The sequence below is a fragment of the Martes martes genome (genome assembly GCF_963455335.1).
Source record: "Martes martes genome assembly, chromosome: 7".
Classification (NCBI taxonomy): Eukaryota; Metazoa; Chordata; class Mammalia; order Carnivora; family Mustelidae; genus Martes; species Martes martes.
In genome coordinates, this window is record NC_137894.1 from 30,238,102 (window position 1) to 30,256,234 (window position 18,133).

General features: G+C 54.0%; 2 protein-coding genes across 6 annotated transcripts; both read right to left on the reverse strand.

The window, feature by feature from the left end:
* Positions 1 to 132: 132 nt before the first annotated feature.
* NEIL1 (nei like DNA glycosylase 1) lies at positions 133 to 7,698 on the reverse strand. Of its 3 annotated transcripts, XM_080809796.1 has the most exons (11): positions 7,558 to 7,698; positions 6,732 to 6,986; positions 4,821 to 5,276; positions 2,484 to 2,603; positions 2,329 to 2,392; positions 1,996 to 2,095; positions 1,486 to 1,613; positions 1,068 to 1,095; positions 823 to 884; positions 518 to 683; positions 133 to 400 (listed from the first exon to the last, which is right to left on the reverse strand). In XM_080809796.1, exons 3-11 carry the CDS (start codon positions 5,252 to 5,254, stop codon positions 330 to 332), a joined length of 1,173 nt encoding a protein of 390 aa, XP_080665922.1. In that variant the 5' UTR covers positions 5,255 to 5,276; positions 6,732 to 6,986; positions 7,558 to 7,698; the 3' UTR covers positions 133 to 329. The 3 variants fall into 3 exon arrangements, with proteins under 3 accessions (XP_080665922.1, XP_080665923.1, XP_080665921.1); XM_080809797.1 differs by lacking the exons at positions 6,732 to 6,986; positions 7,558 to 7,698 and adding an exon at positions 6,303 to 6,486; XM_080809795.1 differs by lacking the exons at positions 6,732 to 6,986; positions 7,558 to 7,698 and adding an exon at positions 6,000 to 6,334.
* COMMD4 (COMM domain containing 4) lies at positions 7,492 to 17,407 on the reverse strand. Of its 3 annotated transcripts, none has more exons than XM_080809798.1 (8): positions 17,355 to 17,407; positions 13,859 to 13,930; positions 13,586 to 13,651; positions 13,377 to 13,416; positions 12,969 to 13,088; positions 12,718 to 12,798; positions 12,210 to 12,386; positions 7,492 to 7,698 (listed from the first exon to the last, which is right to left on the reverse strand). In XM_080809798.1, exons 1-8 carry the CDS (start codon positions 17,355 to 17,357, stop codon positions 7,598 to 7,600), a joined length of 660 nt encoding a protein of 219 aa, XP_080665924.1. In that variant the 5' UTR covers positions 17,358 to 17,407; the 3' UTR covers positions 7,492 to 7,597. The 3 variants fall into 3 exon arrangements, with proteins under 3 accessions (XP_080665924.1, XP_080665925.1, XP_080665926.1); XM_080809799.1 differs by lacking the exon at positions 7,492 to 7,698 and adding an exon at positions 11,115 to 12,122; XM_080809800.1 differs by lacking the exons at positions 7,492 to 7,698; positions 13,586 to 13,651 and adding an exon at positions 11,847 to 12,122 and having other exon boundaries at positions 17,355 to 17,404.
* Between the last annotated feature and the right edge of the window lie 726 nt (positions 17,408 to 18,133).

Genomic DNA, 18,133 nt, shown 5'->3' on the forward strand with positions numbered 1-18,133 from the left:
CCTGGAAGACGGCTGGAGGGGCTCAGTCAGCCTTGCCTGGGTGGCTCTCCTGTTTCCAAGGTCAGGCAACAGCTTCTCCCAACTTGGGCTTCCCAGGCCTTCTGCAGCCAGCCCAAGAAGTGCCAAGAAATTCAAGTGTGTTCGTTTATTAGAAATGATAGCATTTTTCATGTGGGTTTAAAAAATGGGGAATGGGGTACAATTAAAACATCATAGTTGTGTAGGGAATAGCCACAGAGCCAGGGGCACCCGGCCCCCAGCAGCTCCAGCCTGCTTCAGCTGAGCCACCCAGGCCCCGCAGGGCTCGGCAGAGCAAGGAGGCCCTCCTGCTAAGAGGCTGCCGTCCCCTCATTATCCAAGGATGGGGTGTCAGCTTTGATCCTTCGGGGTCTGCGGTGGCCTGGGAGGAGGACAGGTGAGGCTCAGGACTGCCCTGATGGCCTCCCCTCCACCTCTGTCCGCAGCCTTCCCGCCCGCACTACCGCTTCCTCCTACAGAGCCTTCTAGCAAGGCCCACCTGAGGTTGCTGGTCGCCTCCTCCTTTTTCCCTTCCCAGGGATTGGCGGGACCTCTGGGTCCTGCTGGAGGCTGGTCCCCTCTGGCTGCTGGGCTGTACTTTGACCAGGAGGGCCTCTGCGTGTCCCACGTGTCCTGGAAGGGGCTGTGCTTGGAACAAGAGGGTCCTGAGTAGAGGAGATAGTCCCCAAGGGGCTCTGTGAGCAGTTCAGAGGTTGGTGAGGACCCATCGTTGCCCCCCATTGTCAAGGGAGGGCTCCTGGGGGGTGCGGCTGGAGCAGGAGAGAATGAAGGGAGGAGACATACCTCCATTCTGTGCTCAGGCCCCTGCTGTGCTCCTTTGGCTTTCTTCTTGCGGGACTTGCCTCCTGCAGGACACTGACATTGGGTGGGGGGAGGATCCTGTGCCCTCAGCCCCCTTCCCGCAGACTCCCGCTCTGGGGTGACTCCCAGGGGTGGAGTGGGGACTGGGATGGAGAAGGGCGATGTAGCTCTTGCAAGCACCTTAGTCCTTCCTGCTCTCCTAGCTTATTACATTGAGAGTGGCTTACCTTTCGGTGCCAGGGGTCCAGGATCCCCCTAAAATGGAATGAGAACTCAGGAGTCAACCTGGCTAGAGCAGGGGTAGTTTCCTTGGAGAAGCAGAGTTCACAACTATCCTTCCAAATCAGTGGGGCTTCTCCCCTAAGAGGTCTCTCGGATAGCCCCATTCTCCCCAGGGAGCCCACATCAGGGCCACCCTGCCTTGGGCTGCTCCACTGGCTGGGACCCTGGGGCTGAGGAGAGGAGGAGTAAAGCATGGGGAAGGCCTAGACCATTGGAAACAGTGTGACCCCGGAGGGTGTCCACAGGCCCTCGACATCTGCTCCTAGGAGACCCCAGCTCCTGCCCTACTGTGAGCCCAGGTCTATTCCACCCCACTAGCTTCCTCAGGATTTCCATTTGCCTACGTGAGGTTTGGGCTCAAACCTGGAACCAGATGGTCCGGCCACGCCGGTCCCGCAGGGAGCTCATGCCAGGCACACCATAGCACTGCAGCCATGCTCGGAAGGCAGCAAAGTCCTCCTCCCCGTGCTCCGGCCCATAGCCTTTGCCTCCTATGGGACAGAGGAACCGGGCCAGAGTCAGAAGGCAGACTCGGGCTATGAGGAGGGGGAGCCTGGTCGACCTGGCCCGGACCTCAGCCACACAGCTGAGGGGCTGCGTCAGGGGGCCAAGGCTCTCCCTCCCCCAGCTGTGTGCCCTCAGGCTGGGGGCTCCCTGGCTCTGGGCCATGGCTTTCCCATCTTGGGGTGGGGTGATTAACCCTTGTCCTGCCTGCCTCCTGGGCCGCACAGAGGACATAGATACCTAACAAGTGAGGAGGCTTGATCCAGGTAGCAACAACTAAGTCTATAGACATCCACACCCCAAGCAGGGCAGGAACAGCCCTGGGGTTCCACAGCAGAGGCAGAGCCGTCTTTGGCTCCCAGGGCTTACCCAGCTGGACCACTTCCTTGGGCACGGAGTGACACAGTTCCAGCAGGTCTGGGTTCTGCAGCTTAGCCCTGATCTTCTGGCTCAGGGTCAGCTCCGGGCTCTGGAGAAGGGGCAGAGGCAGGAACTGGCTGGCAGCATGTGGCAGGGCCACTCAGAAGGCAGCTGAGTCCCCGGGGTGCAGAACCCCAAGAGCTTAGCAGGACTCGAGAGACAATCCATCTGCCCCCAACCCGGACACTGCAGAGAAAGGGAAATGGGCCCAAAGCTAGAGACACCTAACCCAGCCCTAGTTGTTGGCCTGCTGTCTGTCCGCAATGCTCCCTGCACCCTCACCGGCCTGCGCTGCTGCAGCTCCTCCAGAACCTTACGGGCCTTCTCAAAAGGGGGTATCCTCAGCCTGCAGTGGGGTGGAGAGAGGGAGCGATGCTAAGCAGTGGAGAATGTGGGCACACCCAGCCCTTCCTAGTCCTCCCGGTCCGCCTGCTGACCGGTACAGGATCTCTGCCCGCAGATAGTTGCCAATGCCATTGAAGAACCTCTGGTCCAAGAGGGCCTCGCAGATGGGCTGGTCAAAGACTTTGTCTGCTAGGTTTCGTAACACGTTCTCCCTGGAGGAACACAGCCAGCCCCGGCACGTGAGACCCCCTTCTCTGCCCCCACTCCTGAAGGCTTGACACACGATAGGGGAGAGGGGCTAGCGGTACCTGTACCTGGATGCAAGGGGAAGGAATGTGGGAGTCCCTGTTCCCATTTCCCAGCCTCGGTGCTATATTGGCAGTGAAAACCTCCATTTTCCTTTTTTTTCCAATATTTTGCTCATTCATTTCAGAGAGACAGAGGAGAGGCAGAGGGAGAAGCAGACTCCCCGCTGAGCTGGGAGCCAGGTGTGGGGCTCCATCCCAGGACCCCAGGACCATGACCTAAGCCAAAGGCAGATGCTTAACCATCTGAGCTCCTCAGGGGCCCCTCCATTTTCCTGTTAATTGGGAACACCAATATGGGATTTGAATTCATTATGAATGGTGAAAGATACCAATCAAAAGCAATGTGTTCGGGGCACCTGGGTTTCTTTGTCTTTGGCTCAGGTCATGATCCTGGGGTCCTGGGATTGAGCCCTGAGTGGTCGGGCTCCCTGCTCAGCAGGGAGCGTGCTTCTCCCTCTCCCTTTGCCCCTCCCACTGCTGTGCTCACTGTCTCTCAAAATCTTTTTAAAAAGGCAATGTGTTCAAGGAAACACACGAGTCCACAGACATTGTGTGTCTATCACCAAAGACCCTCAGATTCAAGACTTCAAGACCTTTTGGAGAACAAGGTGATCCCAAGAGCTCACGTGGTGTCCCAAGAACCCAAGCGCCCTGTCTGGAACTTCTGATGGGTTAGAATGCGGGTCTGACACTGGTGGGATCAACTTTTCTGAAGACCCTGAAGATCTTCAAGGAAGCCGGAGCTGGCTCTGTGCAGCAGATGTGTGCTGACAAGTCGTGGTTAGAGAGTGTCCCAGCAGCCCCCACACCACCTCCAGGGTCCCAGATCCCTCTTCACCCCCATGAAGAGGAAATGCACCTTGTTTCTTTGTGGGAAAGGATCCTGGAGAGACTGACTCAGTAACAGGCACAAGGAGCATATGAAGTAGGGGCCGGAAGACACAGTTTGGGGCCAAGTGGGGAACATTAGCCTAGGTGGTCAGAGCACTAGGGGGTAGACCCCTGCATTCTCCCCAGCAGTGGGACCAAAAAAACAGTCAAGCTTTTCACGTGAGAGAAACTTCAGAGCCAGCTGACATGTAATGACTTCCCAGGAAGGTTAAGGTGGGAGGAATCCAGGACCCTGGGATGAACTCAGAGTTGTGCCTGGGAAGGCCAGGAATCAAGTGGCTTCTGTCATGCTCAAGACACCCTGACCAACCCTGACGGGCCACCGAGTCTAAGGCCCAATGGAAAGCATGCCAGCCCCAAAGGACGACTCGCCAAGTCCACTGCAGGCCTTGAGTCTGTGATTCTGTCCCTACAGTGCTTTCCCTCTAGGGCTTTGCAAAGGCTGGGTCCTTTTTATCACGTGGGCCTTGGCTCAAATCACCTGGAGTGGTCTTTTCCTAATCCCCCACCCCCAGTCCCCCAGCCAAGAGTCATCTACTTCTTGGATTTTTCTTCTATTTGAAGTCACCTACTTTGTTTCCTTGTTCCCCCTGCCCTACCTGAACTTCAGCCTGTGGGAGAGGGACCACATCCATCTTGCTCACTGCAGTACCCGCCCAACACCTGGAAGAGGGCTTGGCACGAAAAAGAAACCCACACACGTTTCATCTTTCCGGGAAGGGAAGTGGCTGGCACCATGCCATCATCCGCGACACACATCACATCCCAGGTGGGGCGGTGACCCCTCCGGCGGAGACATGAGACAGATGGTCACAGACCAGTGGGCAGGCAGAAAGTGGGAGACTGCAAACTCGTTTCAGAAACTATGGCATGAGGCAGCCCACCACCTCGAAGCAATTCCTCTGAGCGGGAACGCTGCTTGCCAGGTTGTTAAAGCCCTGTCACCTTTCTTAGCCTCCGAGAAGCACAGTGGAATGCTGATCCCCAGCTCTGACACGAGCTGGCCATGTGTCCTCGGGGCAGGCCTGCCCATCCTCCTCTTGCCCCCCCACATCAGTTGTTTTGGGGCTCCACATCCATTAGCTCCCCGGGAAAGGACACTTTTTGTTAACACATGAAGGGACTGAAGACCAGAGGGGACTAGACTTGCTCCTCACTGGCTAACGAGGCACTAACAGAGCCAGGAGGGGAGCCCAAGACTGTGCTCATCACGCCTGGTACCGGGCCTACCTGAACTGCTCGTACTCCAGCAAGACACAAGGCCCGCGGCCGGGCTGCCACTCGCCCCCGAGGTCCCAGTGGCCGAAGCGGCGGATGTCCACGAAGCAGAGGGCGAGTGGGGGGCCAGGGGGAGCTGTGTAAAAACGCAGGTGGGCGTGGGCCGGCAGTGCGTCCCGAGGGGCCAGCTGGAAGGAGCCAGACATGCCAAAGCGGAAGACCAGGGCCAGTGGCTCCTGTGGGGGCTGGGCCCCAGGCAGGGGGCTCAGAGTCAGGCGCAGCTCCTTGCCACGGGCCAAGGAGGAGATGCGATACGCGCTGCTCTCAAACGGCACCTCGGGGTTGCGGCTGACGGGTGACTTCTCCACGCACCCGGCAAACACCAGCCCCCTGCACGCCTCGTTCACATAGAGACTGGCCAGATGCAGCTCGGGGCCCTCAGGCATCCTGGGCAAGGGGCAGCTGGGCCTGTGGGGGGGGGGCAGGATGACAGCAGGTGGGGCCAAGCGTCACCTTGTGACGTAGAATTATCACCCCATTTTATAAAGAAGAACCCTGAGGGTTGCAGGGGGCCACTACTAGCTGCAATGGGCGGACAAGTCAGCCGGCCTGGCCACAGGCCCTGGTCCCCAGCTGACGGTGCTCAGAAAGCCCAGGGCGCTATGGGGCTCAGGTGGGGAAGCAAGACTCTGCCTTATTTAACACCCTCCACGGGGCTTTCAGGAGCCCCTACTGCTTTCAGAATGAAGCCCAGATCCCTCCTGGGCCCACAGGGTCCTCTCATTTCCTCCCACACTCCCCCTCACTCACTGGCTCCAAGCACAGTCTCCCCATCCCCACATCTTTGTCCCTGCTGTCCCTTCAGTCTGTGACACTGGAGAGAGGCCTTCCCTGACCACCCTCTCTGAGGCAGCATCCCCCCACCACCACTGAGTTTTCTTCATGGCATCCCCAGAATCTGAAATCCTCTTGTTTGTTGTCTGCCTCTACCTCCACTCCCACCCCAGAGGGCAAGCTCTGCTTGCTCATGACTCCACTTCTTAGGACCCCGCCTGCACCTGGTCCGGAACAACTGATGGAGCGACCCTGACCCCACCTGGGGAATGAGAACTCGGGGAACCATGCTACTCTGCCAGAGACTCTGCCCGAAGCAAGGACCAGCCTGTCACCACCCACTGCTCAGGACCAGACCTGGGACAAGGGGGAGGGAAGGCAGGTGTCTCCAGGTGCATATTCGCTGGAACCAGGTGCCCACGACTCTTGAGGGAGGAGGACAGGGGTGACAGGAAGGGCTCCCGAGCTCCAGGCCAAGGTCCAGGGGGGTAAAGGAAATGCCCGCATCAGCGCCAGGCGCCAGGCCGTGGGAATCAAACTCCACCCCCGACACCTGGCCGGGGAGGAGTTTCTACTCTCCTCCGGGACCTGCCCAGATCAAGGCCAGGTTTTGTGTGGGGCAGAGGGGGGCATTTAGCCAGGGAGGGCAGACTCCCTTACCCCGTCCCCCTCTTCAGCGCCGTCTGGGGCCTGGCAACAAAAGAGTTTGTTTTCCGGTAAAGAGTGAAAGTCCAGATTCTTAACTTCCGCAGGGCGGGCACCCCATTGCTCTCCTCCCCTTCACCACCCTGCCCTGCTGCCCATCCTTGGCTAATCCCAGGTCCCTTCCTCCCCAAGGTCCCCGAACCCCATCCTCTCCTCAGCTCTGCCGATTTCTCCCCTCCAATAACCTGCTCCCCACGCAGCTCCCCGCCAGCCTACAGCCACTGAGGGGTTAACGTGGGGGCCGGGCTGTGCCTAAGAGCATGCTGGGAGTGGAGGTCGCTGCTCTGGCGCCTGCCGGGAAGTGTAGTTTCTGGGGCAGGTGGCCGTGCTTGGCTAGGATGGGCTGAGGGCCCCAGGTGTGGAAAAGGCTTTGGGGGCAATCACCTGTCCGGGAGGTGGCGGAGGAACCTGGCTTCCTGCTGCTCGGCGCCACCGGGATTGGGGTCAGGTCTGAGGTCCCGGGGTTGCAGCTGTCTCGGTGGCGCGGTTGTGTGGGGGGTGTCACCAGCCTAGTCCCAGACAGGGTCGGCACTCCCAGCAGGAAACAGCGGCAAGGTCCAGACGCCTAGGCGCCTGCACCTGTGCGCAGGACGCGCAGGTGCGTGAAAAACGCAGGCCCTGGGGACCTGGTGGTGGCCCCTAAACATCCAGGCACAGTCAGTCGTAACACATACACAGAAGCACCATCACCACCTGCAGGGTGGCAAGTGCAGCCAAGCAACAAAAAGTGGGCGGAGAAGCAGAACAGACTTCAGATGGTCAGTTCTGGTCTAAAGGGGCCTCTGTAAGGAGCTTGCATTCCGTCCTAAGTGCGGTCGACACAGGTGCCTGCCTGACCCATAGCTCGGATCTGCCCCTTCATACTACTTATGCTTCCTCATTTCTTGCGGCCGAAGTATTCTGAAGTAAACTAGGCAAACTACAACAAACTACCACATTTCATCCCTAATACTTCAACATGCATCTCTAAAAAGCGGTATCCTACGAAGTCACATTTATCATACCAAATAAAATTAATACCATCTAATACCTAGTCCACATTCAAATTTCCTTAATTGTCCCCAAAATGTCTTTTATGGCTGGTCTGTTCAGAGTTCAGCCAAGGGTTACAGGTCTCTTCAATCATTTTTTTTTTTTTTTATTTAGATGGAACCACCCTGTCCATCTCCCACTCACCCCACCCCTCCTTTTTGGTCTTCATGATACTGACCTTTCTGGAGTCCAACCCAGTTCTTTTCTGAGAGGCCCCCTCACACTCTGGATTTGTCTGAATGTTTACTCAGATGTACTGCACTCCAAGCTGCATCGCGGTAGGAGACACCCAACATCTGGCTGTCCCACATCAGTGAGGCTGAAACCAATCACGGGTGAGGTTGTGACAGCCCATCTCCGCTTTGTAAAGATGTTTCACACCTCGTGACTACTAAGTAATCAATGGGGCGATTTCTCTGCTGGTTGGTATTTTGTTGTTTTGTTTAAATTAAGGTAAAATTCACCGTGTGTAGAGTGAGTTTTGACAAATATATACACTCACATAACTATGGCCACAATCAAAAGAATACATTCCCCTCACCCCCCGCCAACCTGGCAGTTTGCCCACGCACCCTGCAGCCACCACTTCCACCCCACCTGCTGCCAACCCCTGATCTGCTTTCTGTCCCTATGGTTTTGGCCTTCTCCATGCTACCACATGAATGGAATCGTCAGTACGTAGCCTTCTGAGTCTGGCTTCTCAGCATGATGCGTTGAGACCATCCATGTTATGCTCATTAGCCGTTTTCTTTCCACTTTGGAGTAGTATTCCGTGTTTATCCGGTGTTTATCCAGTTTCCAGCTGAGGGGTGCTGGACTACGTGAAAGCATTCCTTAGCACCCCGCAAATACCGTTTCACATCACATAAACTTTTCACCTAATGGCTCTATCATCCCCAAGGATCCCTGCCTCAAGCAGGAATTACAAAATGGTGGTTTTCTCTCACTCCTTGTACCTTAGTGGGAAATCTTCTGTAAAGAAGAGCTTTACCTCTTTGACTAAGGCCATTTGCTTGTCCTGAAATGTTAGAAAGACAGGATAAATTCTGCATTCCTTCCCTTTAATGATCAATTTTCAGACTAAGAATCTGGTGCACTAACATCCAATGGTGACAAATTAGGACTCATTTGGGGTTTTTTGGTGGTGGTGGTGGGGGACTTTGTCTTTTATAGACTCTTTCCTATTATCGAGGTTCACGGAATTTTTTTTTTCACATTCAACACAAGTAAATCCATTGCCATCTTTATCTTCTCCCCCATTTAATGGAGTACTTATCAGGCACCAGAACTATACACACACAGGAACATAATTCCCATCCTTAAGAAATTCAGAAGGGTGAAAGAGGCAAATGAGTAAATACAAAATGACAATGCCGTATTACAACAGCAGTGAGAGATGCACCTGTGGGATTCTGTGACAGCACAGAAGAGGGAATGCAACCTGGGAAAATCAAACAAATGTGAAACAGTTGAGGAAACAGAATTTCCTGTGACTTCCGCCTGCTGCTTTTTGTTTATTCCACTTCTCTTTGGTCTTCCTCCTGCCCTCCTGTGGGTGACCTGAATTTTTAGAACTCCAGTTTGACTTATCAGTATGGGTTTCGAGTGCAATACACTGCACGGCCTTTGAAGTAGCTGTTCTAGATATTGTACACACATACTTGCCACAGTTCACTGGTGTTGACATTCTAAATGTAGGAATCTCACCCCCTTTCCCCCTTTCCTGTTTATAATAACCTTGCATGTTTCCTCTACATACCTTGAGAACCACATCCAACAATGTTTTATGTTTTGCTCCAGCTGCTGAACATAACTTGAAATGCTCAAGGAAAGTCTAACTGTATCCACAGCTTCATACCTTCCATCGTTCCTCCTTCCTGATGTTCCCAGATTCCTTATCATTTCCTTTCTGTTCAGAAATCCTCCTTTTGCCTTTTTATTTTTAGGTTAGGTCTGCTGGTGACAAATCATATTAGTTATCCTTTATCTGAGAATATCCTGATTTTCCCCTTTTACTCTTGAGGTAGTTTTTGTGGAATACAGAATTTTCAGCTGACACTTTTCTTTCAGACCTGAAAAATGTGCTTCTCCCTTTTGGCCTCTATGGTTTCTGGCAAGAAATCCACTCATGTGTTTTCCCCCCATAAGGTAACATGTCATTTCGCTCTTGCTGCTTTCAAGATTGCTTTCTTTAGTTTTCAGAAGTTCATTGTAATGTTGTACCTCGGCATGGATTTCTTTGGGTTTATCCCGTATGGGATTCATTCAGCTTCTTGATTCTGTAGGCTTGGGTCTTCTGCCATATGGGGGAAATTTGCAGCCATGATTTCTGTGCATGCTTTTTCTGTTCTGCCCTCTTTCTCCTCACCTTCTGGGACTCTGATGACGTGAGTATTAGATCTGATGTTACAGCCTGCAGGCTCCGAGGCTCTGTTTGATTGTTTTGTGTGTTTATTTCCCAGACTGATTTCTGTTGTTCGGATTGGGTAATTTCTTTTTTTTTTTTTTAAGATTTATTTATTTATTTGACAGGCAGAGATCACAAGTAAGCAGAGAGGCAGGCAGAGAGAAAGGAGGAAGCAGGCTCCCCACTGAGCAGAGAGCCCGATGCGGGACTCGATCCCAGGACCCTGGGATCACGACCTGAGCCAAAGGCAGAGGCTTCAACCCACTGAGCCACTCAGGTGTCCCAGGATTGGGTAATTTCTATGATTATCTTCAAATTTATGGATTCTTTCTTCTGTTGTTCAGTCCAGCTTTTTTTACTTTGATTGCAGATTTTTCTAAAACTTCTCATTCTTTGTATCTTCTATTTCCTTGTTAAGACCTGAGGCATTTTTTTGACGGCTACTTTAAAATCCCTGTCATACAAGTCGGGAGTTATCTTAGTGTTGGCATCTGTTGTTTTCTCATTCAAGTTGAGATCTTAGTTCTCGGTTTGTTTGTTTTTTTGAATCCTGGACATTTGGGGTATTGAGACTCTGTATCTTACTTAAATCTTCTTGGAGCACTTGGGGGGTTCAATTGGTTAAACATCCGAGTCTTCATTTCAACCCAGGTCATGATCTCAGGGTCGTGAGATCGTGCTCATATCTGCTTAAGATTCTCTCTCTCTTCCCCTCCCCTGCTTGCATGCAAAAAATTATATACGTATTTTATATTTTGTATATGTATATACATATATATAATATATATGCATGCATGCCAGGGGGGGTGGAAGAGGGGCAGCAGTTTCTCTGTGGTGTGAATGGAGGACAGCAGCTGCCATCTCATCAGATGGCCCCTTTCCTGATCCCCTGGCGCAAGGGTGCACGCTGTGGTTGGGGCTTTCGGTGTGCTGGGGTTTCTTGGGTTGCCAGTCTCTAGCACCCAGCCCAGGACACATGGAGCAAAAAGAAAACCTAAGGACGGCTCTGCTCTGCTGTTCTCCGGTTCCCGAGGATCTCAGAGAATCTGCCTTCTCTTCACCTTGTAGAGTCTTCTGTCCAAGGTTTTCAGCTGTACTTAGTGGGAGGAATAGGGGAAAGAGCATCTGCCCCATTTTTCCAGAAGCAGAGGTCAGGACTGGAGTCAGTTCTTAGCTTTTTGATGCTTAAAACTGTCACATCTTTGGCCAGTGGAACGAGCTGGCTCCTCCTGACGGCTTTCAATGTTGTTTGGTAGCTTCCCTGCATCCCAAGATATTCTCAGGCCACTTGTCTTAGCTCAGGGTACTGTCACAAAACCCCACAGATTGGGTGGCTTAAACAGCAGACATTTATTTCTCATAGTTCCAGAGGCTGGGAAGTCCAAGATCAAGGAGCTGGCAGATTTGGTTCTCAGTGAGGGCCTTCTCCTGCTTTGCTGTTCTCATGTGGCCTTTTCTTGGTACACAATTGTGGAGAGAGCCTTTCTCTTCTTCTAAGGGCACTAATCCCTTCATGAAGGTCCCACTCTCATGACTTCATCTAAAACTAATTACTGTCCGGGGCACCTGGGTGGCTCAGTGGGTTAAAACTAATTACTGTCCCAAACCCCATCTCCTAAAACCATCTCACTGAAGGGTTAGGGCTTCAACAAGGAATAGGGGTGGACACACACATGCAGCCCCTAACCCCACTCTTCTTGCCAATGAGTGGTTCAGGCACAGGCCCTCCTCTCTTCCAAACGAAGATGGCGAAGAGCGAGGCTCTCTCCTACTCTACTCGGGGCATCTGGCACTGGGGCCGTGAGCTTGCTCCCAGCCTGCAGACACGGCCAGCACAGGAGGCAGAGCCACAGACACTGCAGGACTGGGAGCTAGAACCCTGATTTTCCGATCTTCAGACAAGCTGTTTCATTTCAGTCCTCGTTCTGCCTCACCCCTGACCTGCCTCAACCAGCAGCTGAAAAGAGAAGGCGAGTCATGGGCCAGGGCGGTCTGGATGTCATTTGGTTCCTCTCACAAAAACCTTTCATCTGAGCCAAAAAGAAACCTGCGCACGCACTCCTTTACACTTCAGTTTATTCTTCCTGCTCGTCAGAACTGCTGACAAGTGCCCTTCGCGGGGCAGGGAAGGCAATGCTCGAGAAGTCCTCAGAATCCTTATGCTGAATTCTCATGTGGGAACCTAGCAAGCCAGAGATCTGGGAGGCCAGGCCTCCAGGGTCCTGGAGTTGCGGCCACCCACGAAGAGGAGTGTGGAGGGCAGCGACGCAACACGGGCCCCAAACACCCCTCTCCTCAGCCCAGGGAGCTCATCAGGGTCTGAGCCTGCTTCAGTTCTGCAGAGGGAAGAGGTGAGCAGGTGGGTGGCAGTCCGGTGGGATCTGAGAGGGCCCCTTCCCCTTCCAGGGACAGCTGAGTCTCACCTGCAAGGAGGACCTGGAACTTGTCAGCTGAGAGGGACATGGCCACAGGCTGGGCTGCGGCGCCCGAGGCAGCTGCCACCTCCAGCTTCAGGTGCACCATGGGCTCTGCCACAGCCCGAAGCAAGCTGGAGCTCAGGGTGTAGTCCACCCGCCAGCCCACACCTGCCAGCCTGTTCACTGTGAAACGGGGTGGCTGTCAGGATCACAGGCTGCTGAGCCACACAGCCCTCAGCCCACACCCGGCTCTGCTCTCAACCCTTCAAGGCCTTGTGGCCTTTGAGAACCTCTCCTCCCTCTAACGCAGGGAAGGGACTCAATAATCAGTAGCGAGATTATCCACAGCAGGTCTCAGAGGAAAGAAATCTGGGCTGGAGTCAGGAAGCCTGGCTCCGTGACTGCCTGACATGTGACCAGGGTTAAGTCTCCTTTCTGGGGACCAGCACCTCCCACGCAGCATGCATCTTCTAGAACGGAGCCCAAACTCCACCCCGGCCCCTGCCACACTCACCACGCAGGCTGCAGGCCCGCAGATGCTCCTGTAGGGGGCTTTGCTTCTCCTCATAACAGCGACACAGGCTGGCTGCATGCTCTGGGGACAGAATGGAGGCCCCTTGATGTAGCCGGTGGGGGCTCAGACTGCTCACAGGGCGGGTGTCAGGCTCCCGGAGGGCAGGGCACATCTCAAAGCCACTCGGCCTGGCCTGCAGCCCAGCACCCCAGGCACACAGGTCCCCCGCCCGCCTGCCTGCATACTCGTACCTTTGGGGAGCCCCAGCTGCTGCAGTTCACTAGACAAGGACTCGCCATCCACGCTATGCTTGGCCGCACTGGAGAGGATGAAACTCAGCACTGCCACCGTGGCCTTGACATCGCCCGACTCTGGGGGGACCCGTGGGTGGGGTAGGAAGGTGTCACTGTGGCCTTGGCCACCTTCTTGTTGCCCCACTATCTTCAGCTCCCAGCGCCCGGGCCTCCTTGAGCCACGAGCAGAGCTACCGCCTCCCCAGGAACAGGCAGAGGGCAGGACTGGCAACACAGCTCCTTCCCTGGGGCTCCTCTGCTGAGGCAAGTGTGGCAGGACAGGCTGCTGGGAGGAGGGGCCTCTGTGCTAAGCCCCGCTGAGCATCCACTGCGGCCCAAAGGTCTGCGGACTGAGCGGGTACTCACCAAACCTGGCATCAGCGGTGAGCTTCAGGATCTTCTCGTACTATGGGGAAAGGAGGCCTTCAGGGGGTGCCAGGCCCCTGCTCACCAGCCGCCTGCACCCCAGTCTGCATCCTGATTGCCACCCCCCCCCGCCCCCAGTTCTGGTGCACTTTCAGGGCAGTAGGGATCAGAGGATCATGGGACAGTGGGGTGCTGGGCCCTGCACTCACGTCAATCCCCTGTCCCAGAAGCTCCTTCAGCACCTGGCTACACAGCAACCTCAGCTTCACGGAGGACTGGAGGGGAAGGCCTTGCATGAGCCAAACTGGCCCACCCCACCCCTCCATGCTGGGGGGCTGGCCACATGATTAGAGTCACACAGCAGGCTAGGACAAGCTGAGGGCACTGAGGCCCCAACCTCAGAGGGACCTCACCACCCTCCCTCCCCAAAGCCCCTACCCTCAATCCCCGCCTCCCACCCTAGAAGACCCTGTGCACTCAACAATCTTGGCCAGCGTGCTGATCTCCGCCAGGACCCAGTCAGGACAGTCCAGATCACCACAGAACCGGAACCTCTGCACAGGAGTGAGGCAGGCAGTCAGGATTCAGGGCTCAAGTGTGGCCAGGGGTCTCCCACATTACTGCTCTTCAGGGATCCCTGCTTCCTGTCCAAGATGGATGCCCTCTGGCCATTTGTTCTCTCCTATTACCAGGCTGTTTAGAGAACCCCCTCATGGACCCCCCTGCCATCAAACCTTGCTCTGTTGCCTATCCTAGGCATTCATGTGCTCAGGAAACACTGACTGTGGCAAACTTCTCTGTGGCAGACCCCACTCTAAGCACTGGGAGTACAGAACTGAACAATGTCCTTGTCATGACGTCAATGACCTACCACCTCCCCGCCCAGCTCCAGCCACACTGGCCTCCCTGCTATTCCTGCTACACCAGGCACTCCCACCCTGTTCTTGCTGCCCTTCTGCACGCCCTGCTCTCTCACCTCCTTCTGGTCTCCGCTCAAATGGGCTTTCTCTAACCTTCCTTCTTTTCATTCTTTTCTTAAGATTTACTTATTTATTTGAGACAGCACGAGAACACGAATAGGAGGGGCAGAGGAGAGGGAGAGAGAATCTCAAGTGGACTCCGCACTGAGCGCAGAGCCTGACCCAGGGCTCGGTCCCAGGACCCTGAAGATCATGACCTCAGCTGAAACCAAGAGTTGGACCCTTAACCAACCGAGCCACCAAGCACCCCTGCCCATACTTTCTGAAACAGCCCCTTGTACAAAGGAGTTTCAGAGGCCAGTGGGTATGTTCATTATCTTGATCGTGGGAACATATACATTTCAGAACTTATTGAACTGTACATTTATATATGTGTGTTATTATCGATTTTATCTCAGTAAAGCTGTTCAAAAATAAAATAGGTCTTCTCCATCATGCTCTAGTCCCTAACCTTCTTTCTTGATCTCCACAGAAGACATCACATTTATTATTTCCTCAAGATCTGTCTCCTGTTAGAATGCAAACCCATCCTGTTGGCCACATCTTGCCAATATTCTCCATTCCCTGGATCAACTGTCCTTCGGCCTGTCTGCCCGGCAAAGCTCCAGAGCACAGCCACATACATGGCCACCTTTCCACATCTCTTACATGCGGGCTGCTTACAGATGCTGGGAACAAAACCCCGCAAACCAAGAACACCTCATACCCACATTCTCCTGGTTCTGCTGGGCCCTCAGTGCAGCCTGGCAACACCATGTCCCCTACTTTCCCCAACCAGTCACCTTCTCGGTCACGTCAGACCTGCTCGACGATCCTTCAACCACCAACTCTCTTGCAGTTTTTCGCCTGAACCCCCAGCACTGGTGCTTCTATGTGGGCTTCCCATGAAGTCCTCTAGCTGTGGTCCCAAATGACTGTCACTAAATCTGGCCTTCCTCTTCCCAACTCCTCAGCAGCATCCCACATGAACCTGTCCTCCCTGGTGAAGCAACATATAGGAGAGTATTGTTCCCTGTCCTGGCCTTGGTCTCATTTGCTGGCTCACCCTCCTTCCCCCAGCCCTCAAATGGTGATCTCCGCACACTGCCTGCATCATTTCTCTGGGACAGGGGCCTGGGACAACTGATGAGGTGACAGGGCATTAAGGATAGTCTTGCACTTCTGTCTCTATTTCAGGAGTTTTTCACCTTTTTCTACCATAGCCTCATCTGGCATCTGGTGGAGCCTATAGGCCTTTCTCAAAACCATATTTTTAAATGCATAAAATACATAGGATTGCACTACGAAACTAAGTTATCAAGACAGTCAAATTGGTGATGTGATGTTTCAAGTCTAATACCCGTAACTTAAAAACGATCTGCATAAATATGTGAAAAATGTCACCAGCTGTAATATGATATGAAAATAACTAATTTCTATTGGTGACAAAGTCAGAAGTGCTATGAATAACTGGGGTTGGCTGCCAACATTCATAATGGAAGGAAATGCTAAATTTCAGTTTGAAGTTAGTGAAAATTAAGATGTGAGATTTTTCCTAAGTTCATGGGCCCCGACTTCTACTCACAGAAGTCATCTACCATCTCTGCATTATTTACATTTTTTACAAGAATGTGTTCCTTGTGTAATTTCTTAAAATGCTGGCATTTCTCTAGGTTCTGCGCTAGGTCCTCTGTTCCCAATTCACACCACTGAGATGTCACATGTTTTTAGGCTTATAAAGGATCATCTTTGTGCTGACTCCCCAATTTATAACTGCATTGTAGCTTCTCTTCTGAGCCTTAGACCCTAGACTGTCTTCTAGCCAGCTGCACCTGATGGCTAGCAGAAACCTCACACAGCGCCGCCCATCAAAGTTAATTTTTGGTCTTCGCACTGAAACCTGCTCCCCTTCCTATGTTTCCCACCCCACTGAGCACCACCACCCAGGAGCCAACCCCAGTCACCCCGCTCTCCCTTTTCCCTCATGCGTTTCTCCATTTCTATCTTCACTCTCTCCGCCCTAACTCAGGTAACCACCATCCCCTGGAGGTCTGCTCCCCTCCTGCTCCCTCCACAAGTCAGCCAAGAGGATTTTCCTAGCTTCCCAGGGCCCTCTTCTTAAAGTCTAAACTCCTTTCAGTGTTCTCAAGACCCAGCAGGATTTGGTCTTTGTTACCTGTTGAGCCTCATGTTTCACTAACCTCCAGGTGATACCGTTCCAGCTAGGTTACGTGCATCCTAGCGAGCCATGCTCTCTCTCACCTGAATGCTGTTCTCTGTAGATAGAGGCCCCCTCCCCAAGCCTCCTAACCCCTGGTACACAAACTGCACTGCAGCCGGCCAGTTTTCTTCCCTGCCCCCACGCCCTCCGGTTGCTGTCACCCTCAGGAAGCCTTCCTAACGCTACACACAAGGCACAGTTAGGTCCCCTCCCCTCAAGTCTTAATTATGCCTGCCAAGTCAAGCTTTCTGCAGCTTAAGCCCCAGTGCCTGGCACGCTGGATGGTGCAGAGTAGGCACTCAAAGTCTGTTGAAGGAATAAATGGATGGAGCTGTTGAGAAGTCCCAACCCCACGTCTACTCCTTTCTGGCTCTGGGAAAGATGGAAAGACTTCCGAACAGGGCGTAAGACTGAGCCTAATTCTATGCAAGTTGTTCTCCAGGTCGCACAGGAGGGCCGGGAAGAAGGCACCTCTGGGAGGTCGTCCGGGGGCGAGGAAGGCCTGGAAGCTCTCCCATTTCAGGCAGCATCCACTTCCAGCCCTGGGGGGTGCGGGCCCTTCCTTCCCGCCGAGGAAGCACCGGGACTCCAAGCCCGCGGCCCCCCAGCCCGCCCGTCCTGCCAGCCGGAAGCTCGGCCCTCAACGACCGCACCCAGGTGTCTGCCGAGGGGCCGGGACTGCCTCCACCTCCCCGTCCCGGCGCTCAGTCTCCCGTGGCAGCAAAGGCGAGAGTCGGGGCCCTCCCAGCCCGCCCCGGCGCCCCGCCTCCCCGCCGTCCGTCACCCCACGGCCCTCACCATCGCGCCAGCAAGCCGACCGGCGCTCTTCTCCGACGCGCGCGCACAGCCGACGCGGCGGTCACGTGGTGTGGGCGGGGCCTTCGGGCTGGGGGCGAGCCGGTCCGGGGGCGGGGCCGGGGCGAGCGCGGGTGGCCGCGGCTGGAGCTTCCCGGGAAGGCTGATGAGCTCACTGTCTCCCCAGAACCGCTTCCCGGCGGTGACCGGCGTCAATCCCCTTCCCCGACCCGGTTTAGTTAGAAAAGAGGGCGTGGGAGTCATTGAATGGGTTCGACTTAAGGGAGCAGGAGTCCGGACCGCGGAGCACTTGGAATGATTCCCTTGTGAAGGGGGATTCAGGTCGGTCCCTGTTCCCCGCCCCTAAGCCGTGCCCTTATCCATACCTATGGGCTGTGGCAAAAGGCGTTTTAAAAATTTTCCTGAAATATGATACACATACAGAAAATTGGACGTATTGTAAGTATAAAGCTTAAATGAATTTTCATAAACTGTACAGTCCACATCTCCAGCCCCCATATAAGGAAACATTGCCAGTAAGCCGCATAGCTCCTTCGAGTGCCTGAGTATTTTATTTCATTTTGATGAATTCCCCTTAGTTGCCTTAGTTACAGTTGGCTGTAACAATTGACATGCCCAGAACTCTCCCTGTGGCTTCACCAACATTAGATCTTTATCTTAGTTTTTCTCAATGGAATAGGAGAAAAATAGGTTGTTTTAAGTTGCATTCGCCTGCTTACTGGTGAGTTTGAACAGAAGATGGACTAGGAAAACTAAGTTTC

Coding starts and splice junctions, on each gene's coding strand:
- COMMD4 (XM_080809798.1), bottom strand. Junction 13,089..13,376: donor CACCGCTGATGCCAGGTTTG/GTGAGTACCCGC, acceptor GGGTCCCCCCAG/AGTCGGGCGATGTCAAGGCC. Junction 7,699..12,209: donor GTTCCAGGTCCTCCTTGCAG/GTGAGACTCAGC, acceptor GATTGGTTTCAG/CCTCACTGATGTGGGACAGC.
- NEIL1 (XM_080809795.1), bottom strand. CDS start 6,040: ATGCACCTGGAGACACCTGCCTTCCCTCCCCCTTGTCCCAG. Junction 2,604..4,820: donor CTGGAGTACGAGCAGTTCAG/GTAGGCCCGGTA, acceptor GTGTTCCTCCAG/GGAGAACGTGTTACGAAACC. Junction 2,393..2,483: donor CGGGCAGAGATCCTGTACCG/GTCAGCAGGCGG, acceptor ACCCCACTGCAG/GCTGAGGATACCCCCTTTTG.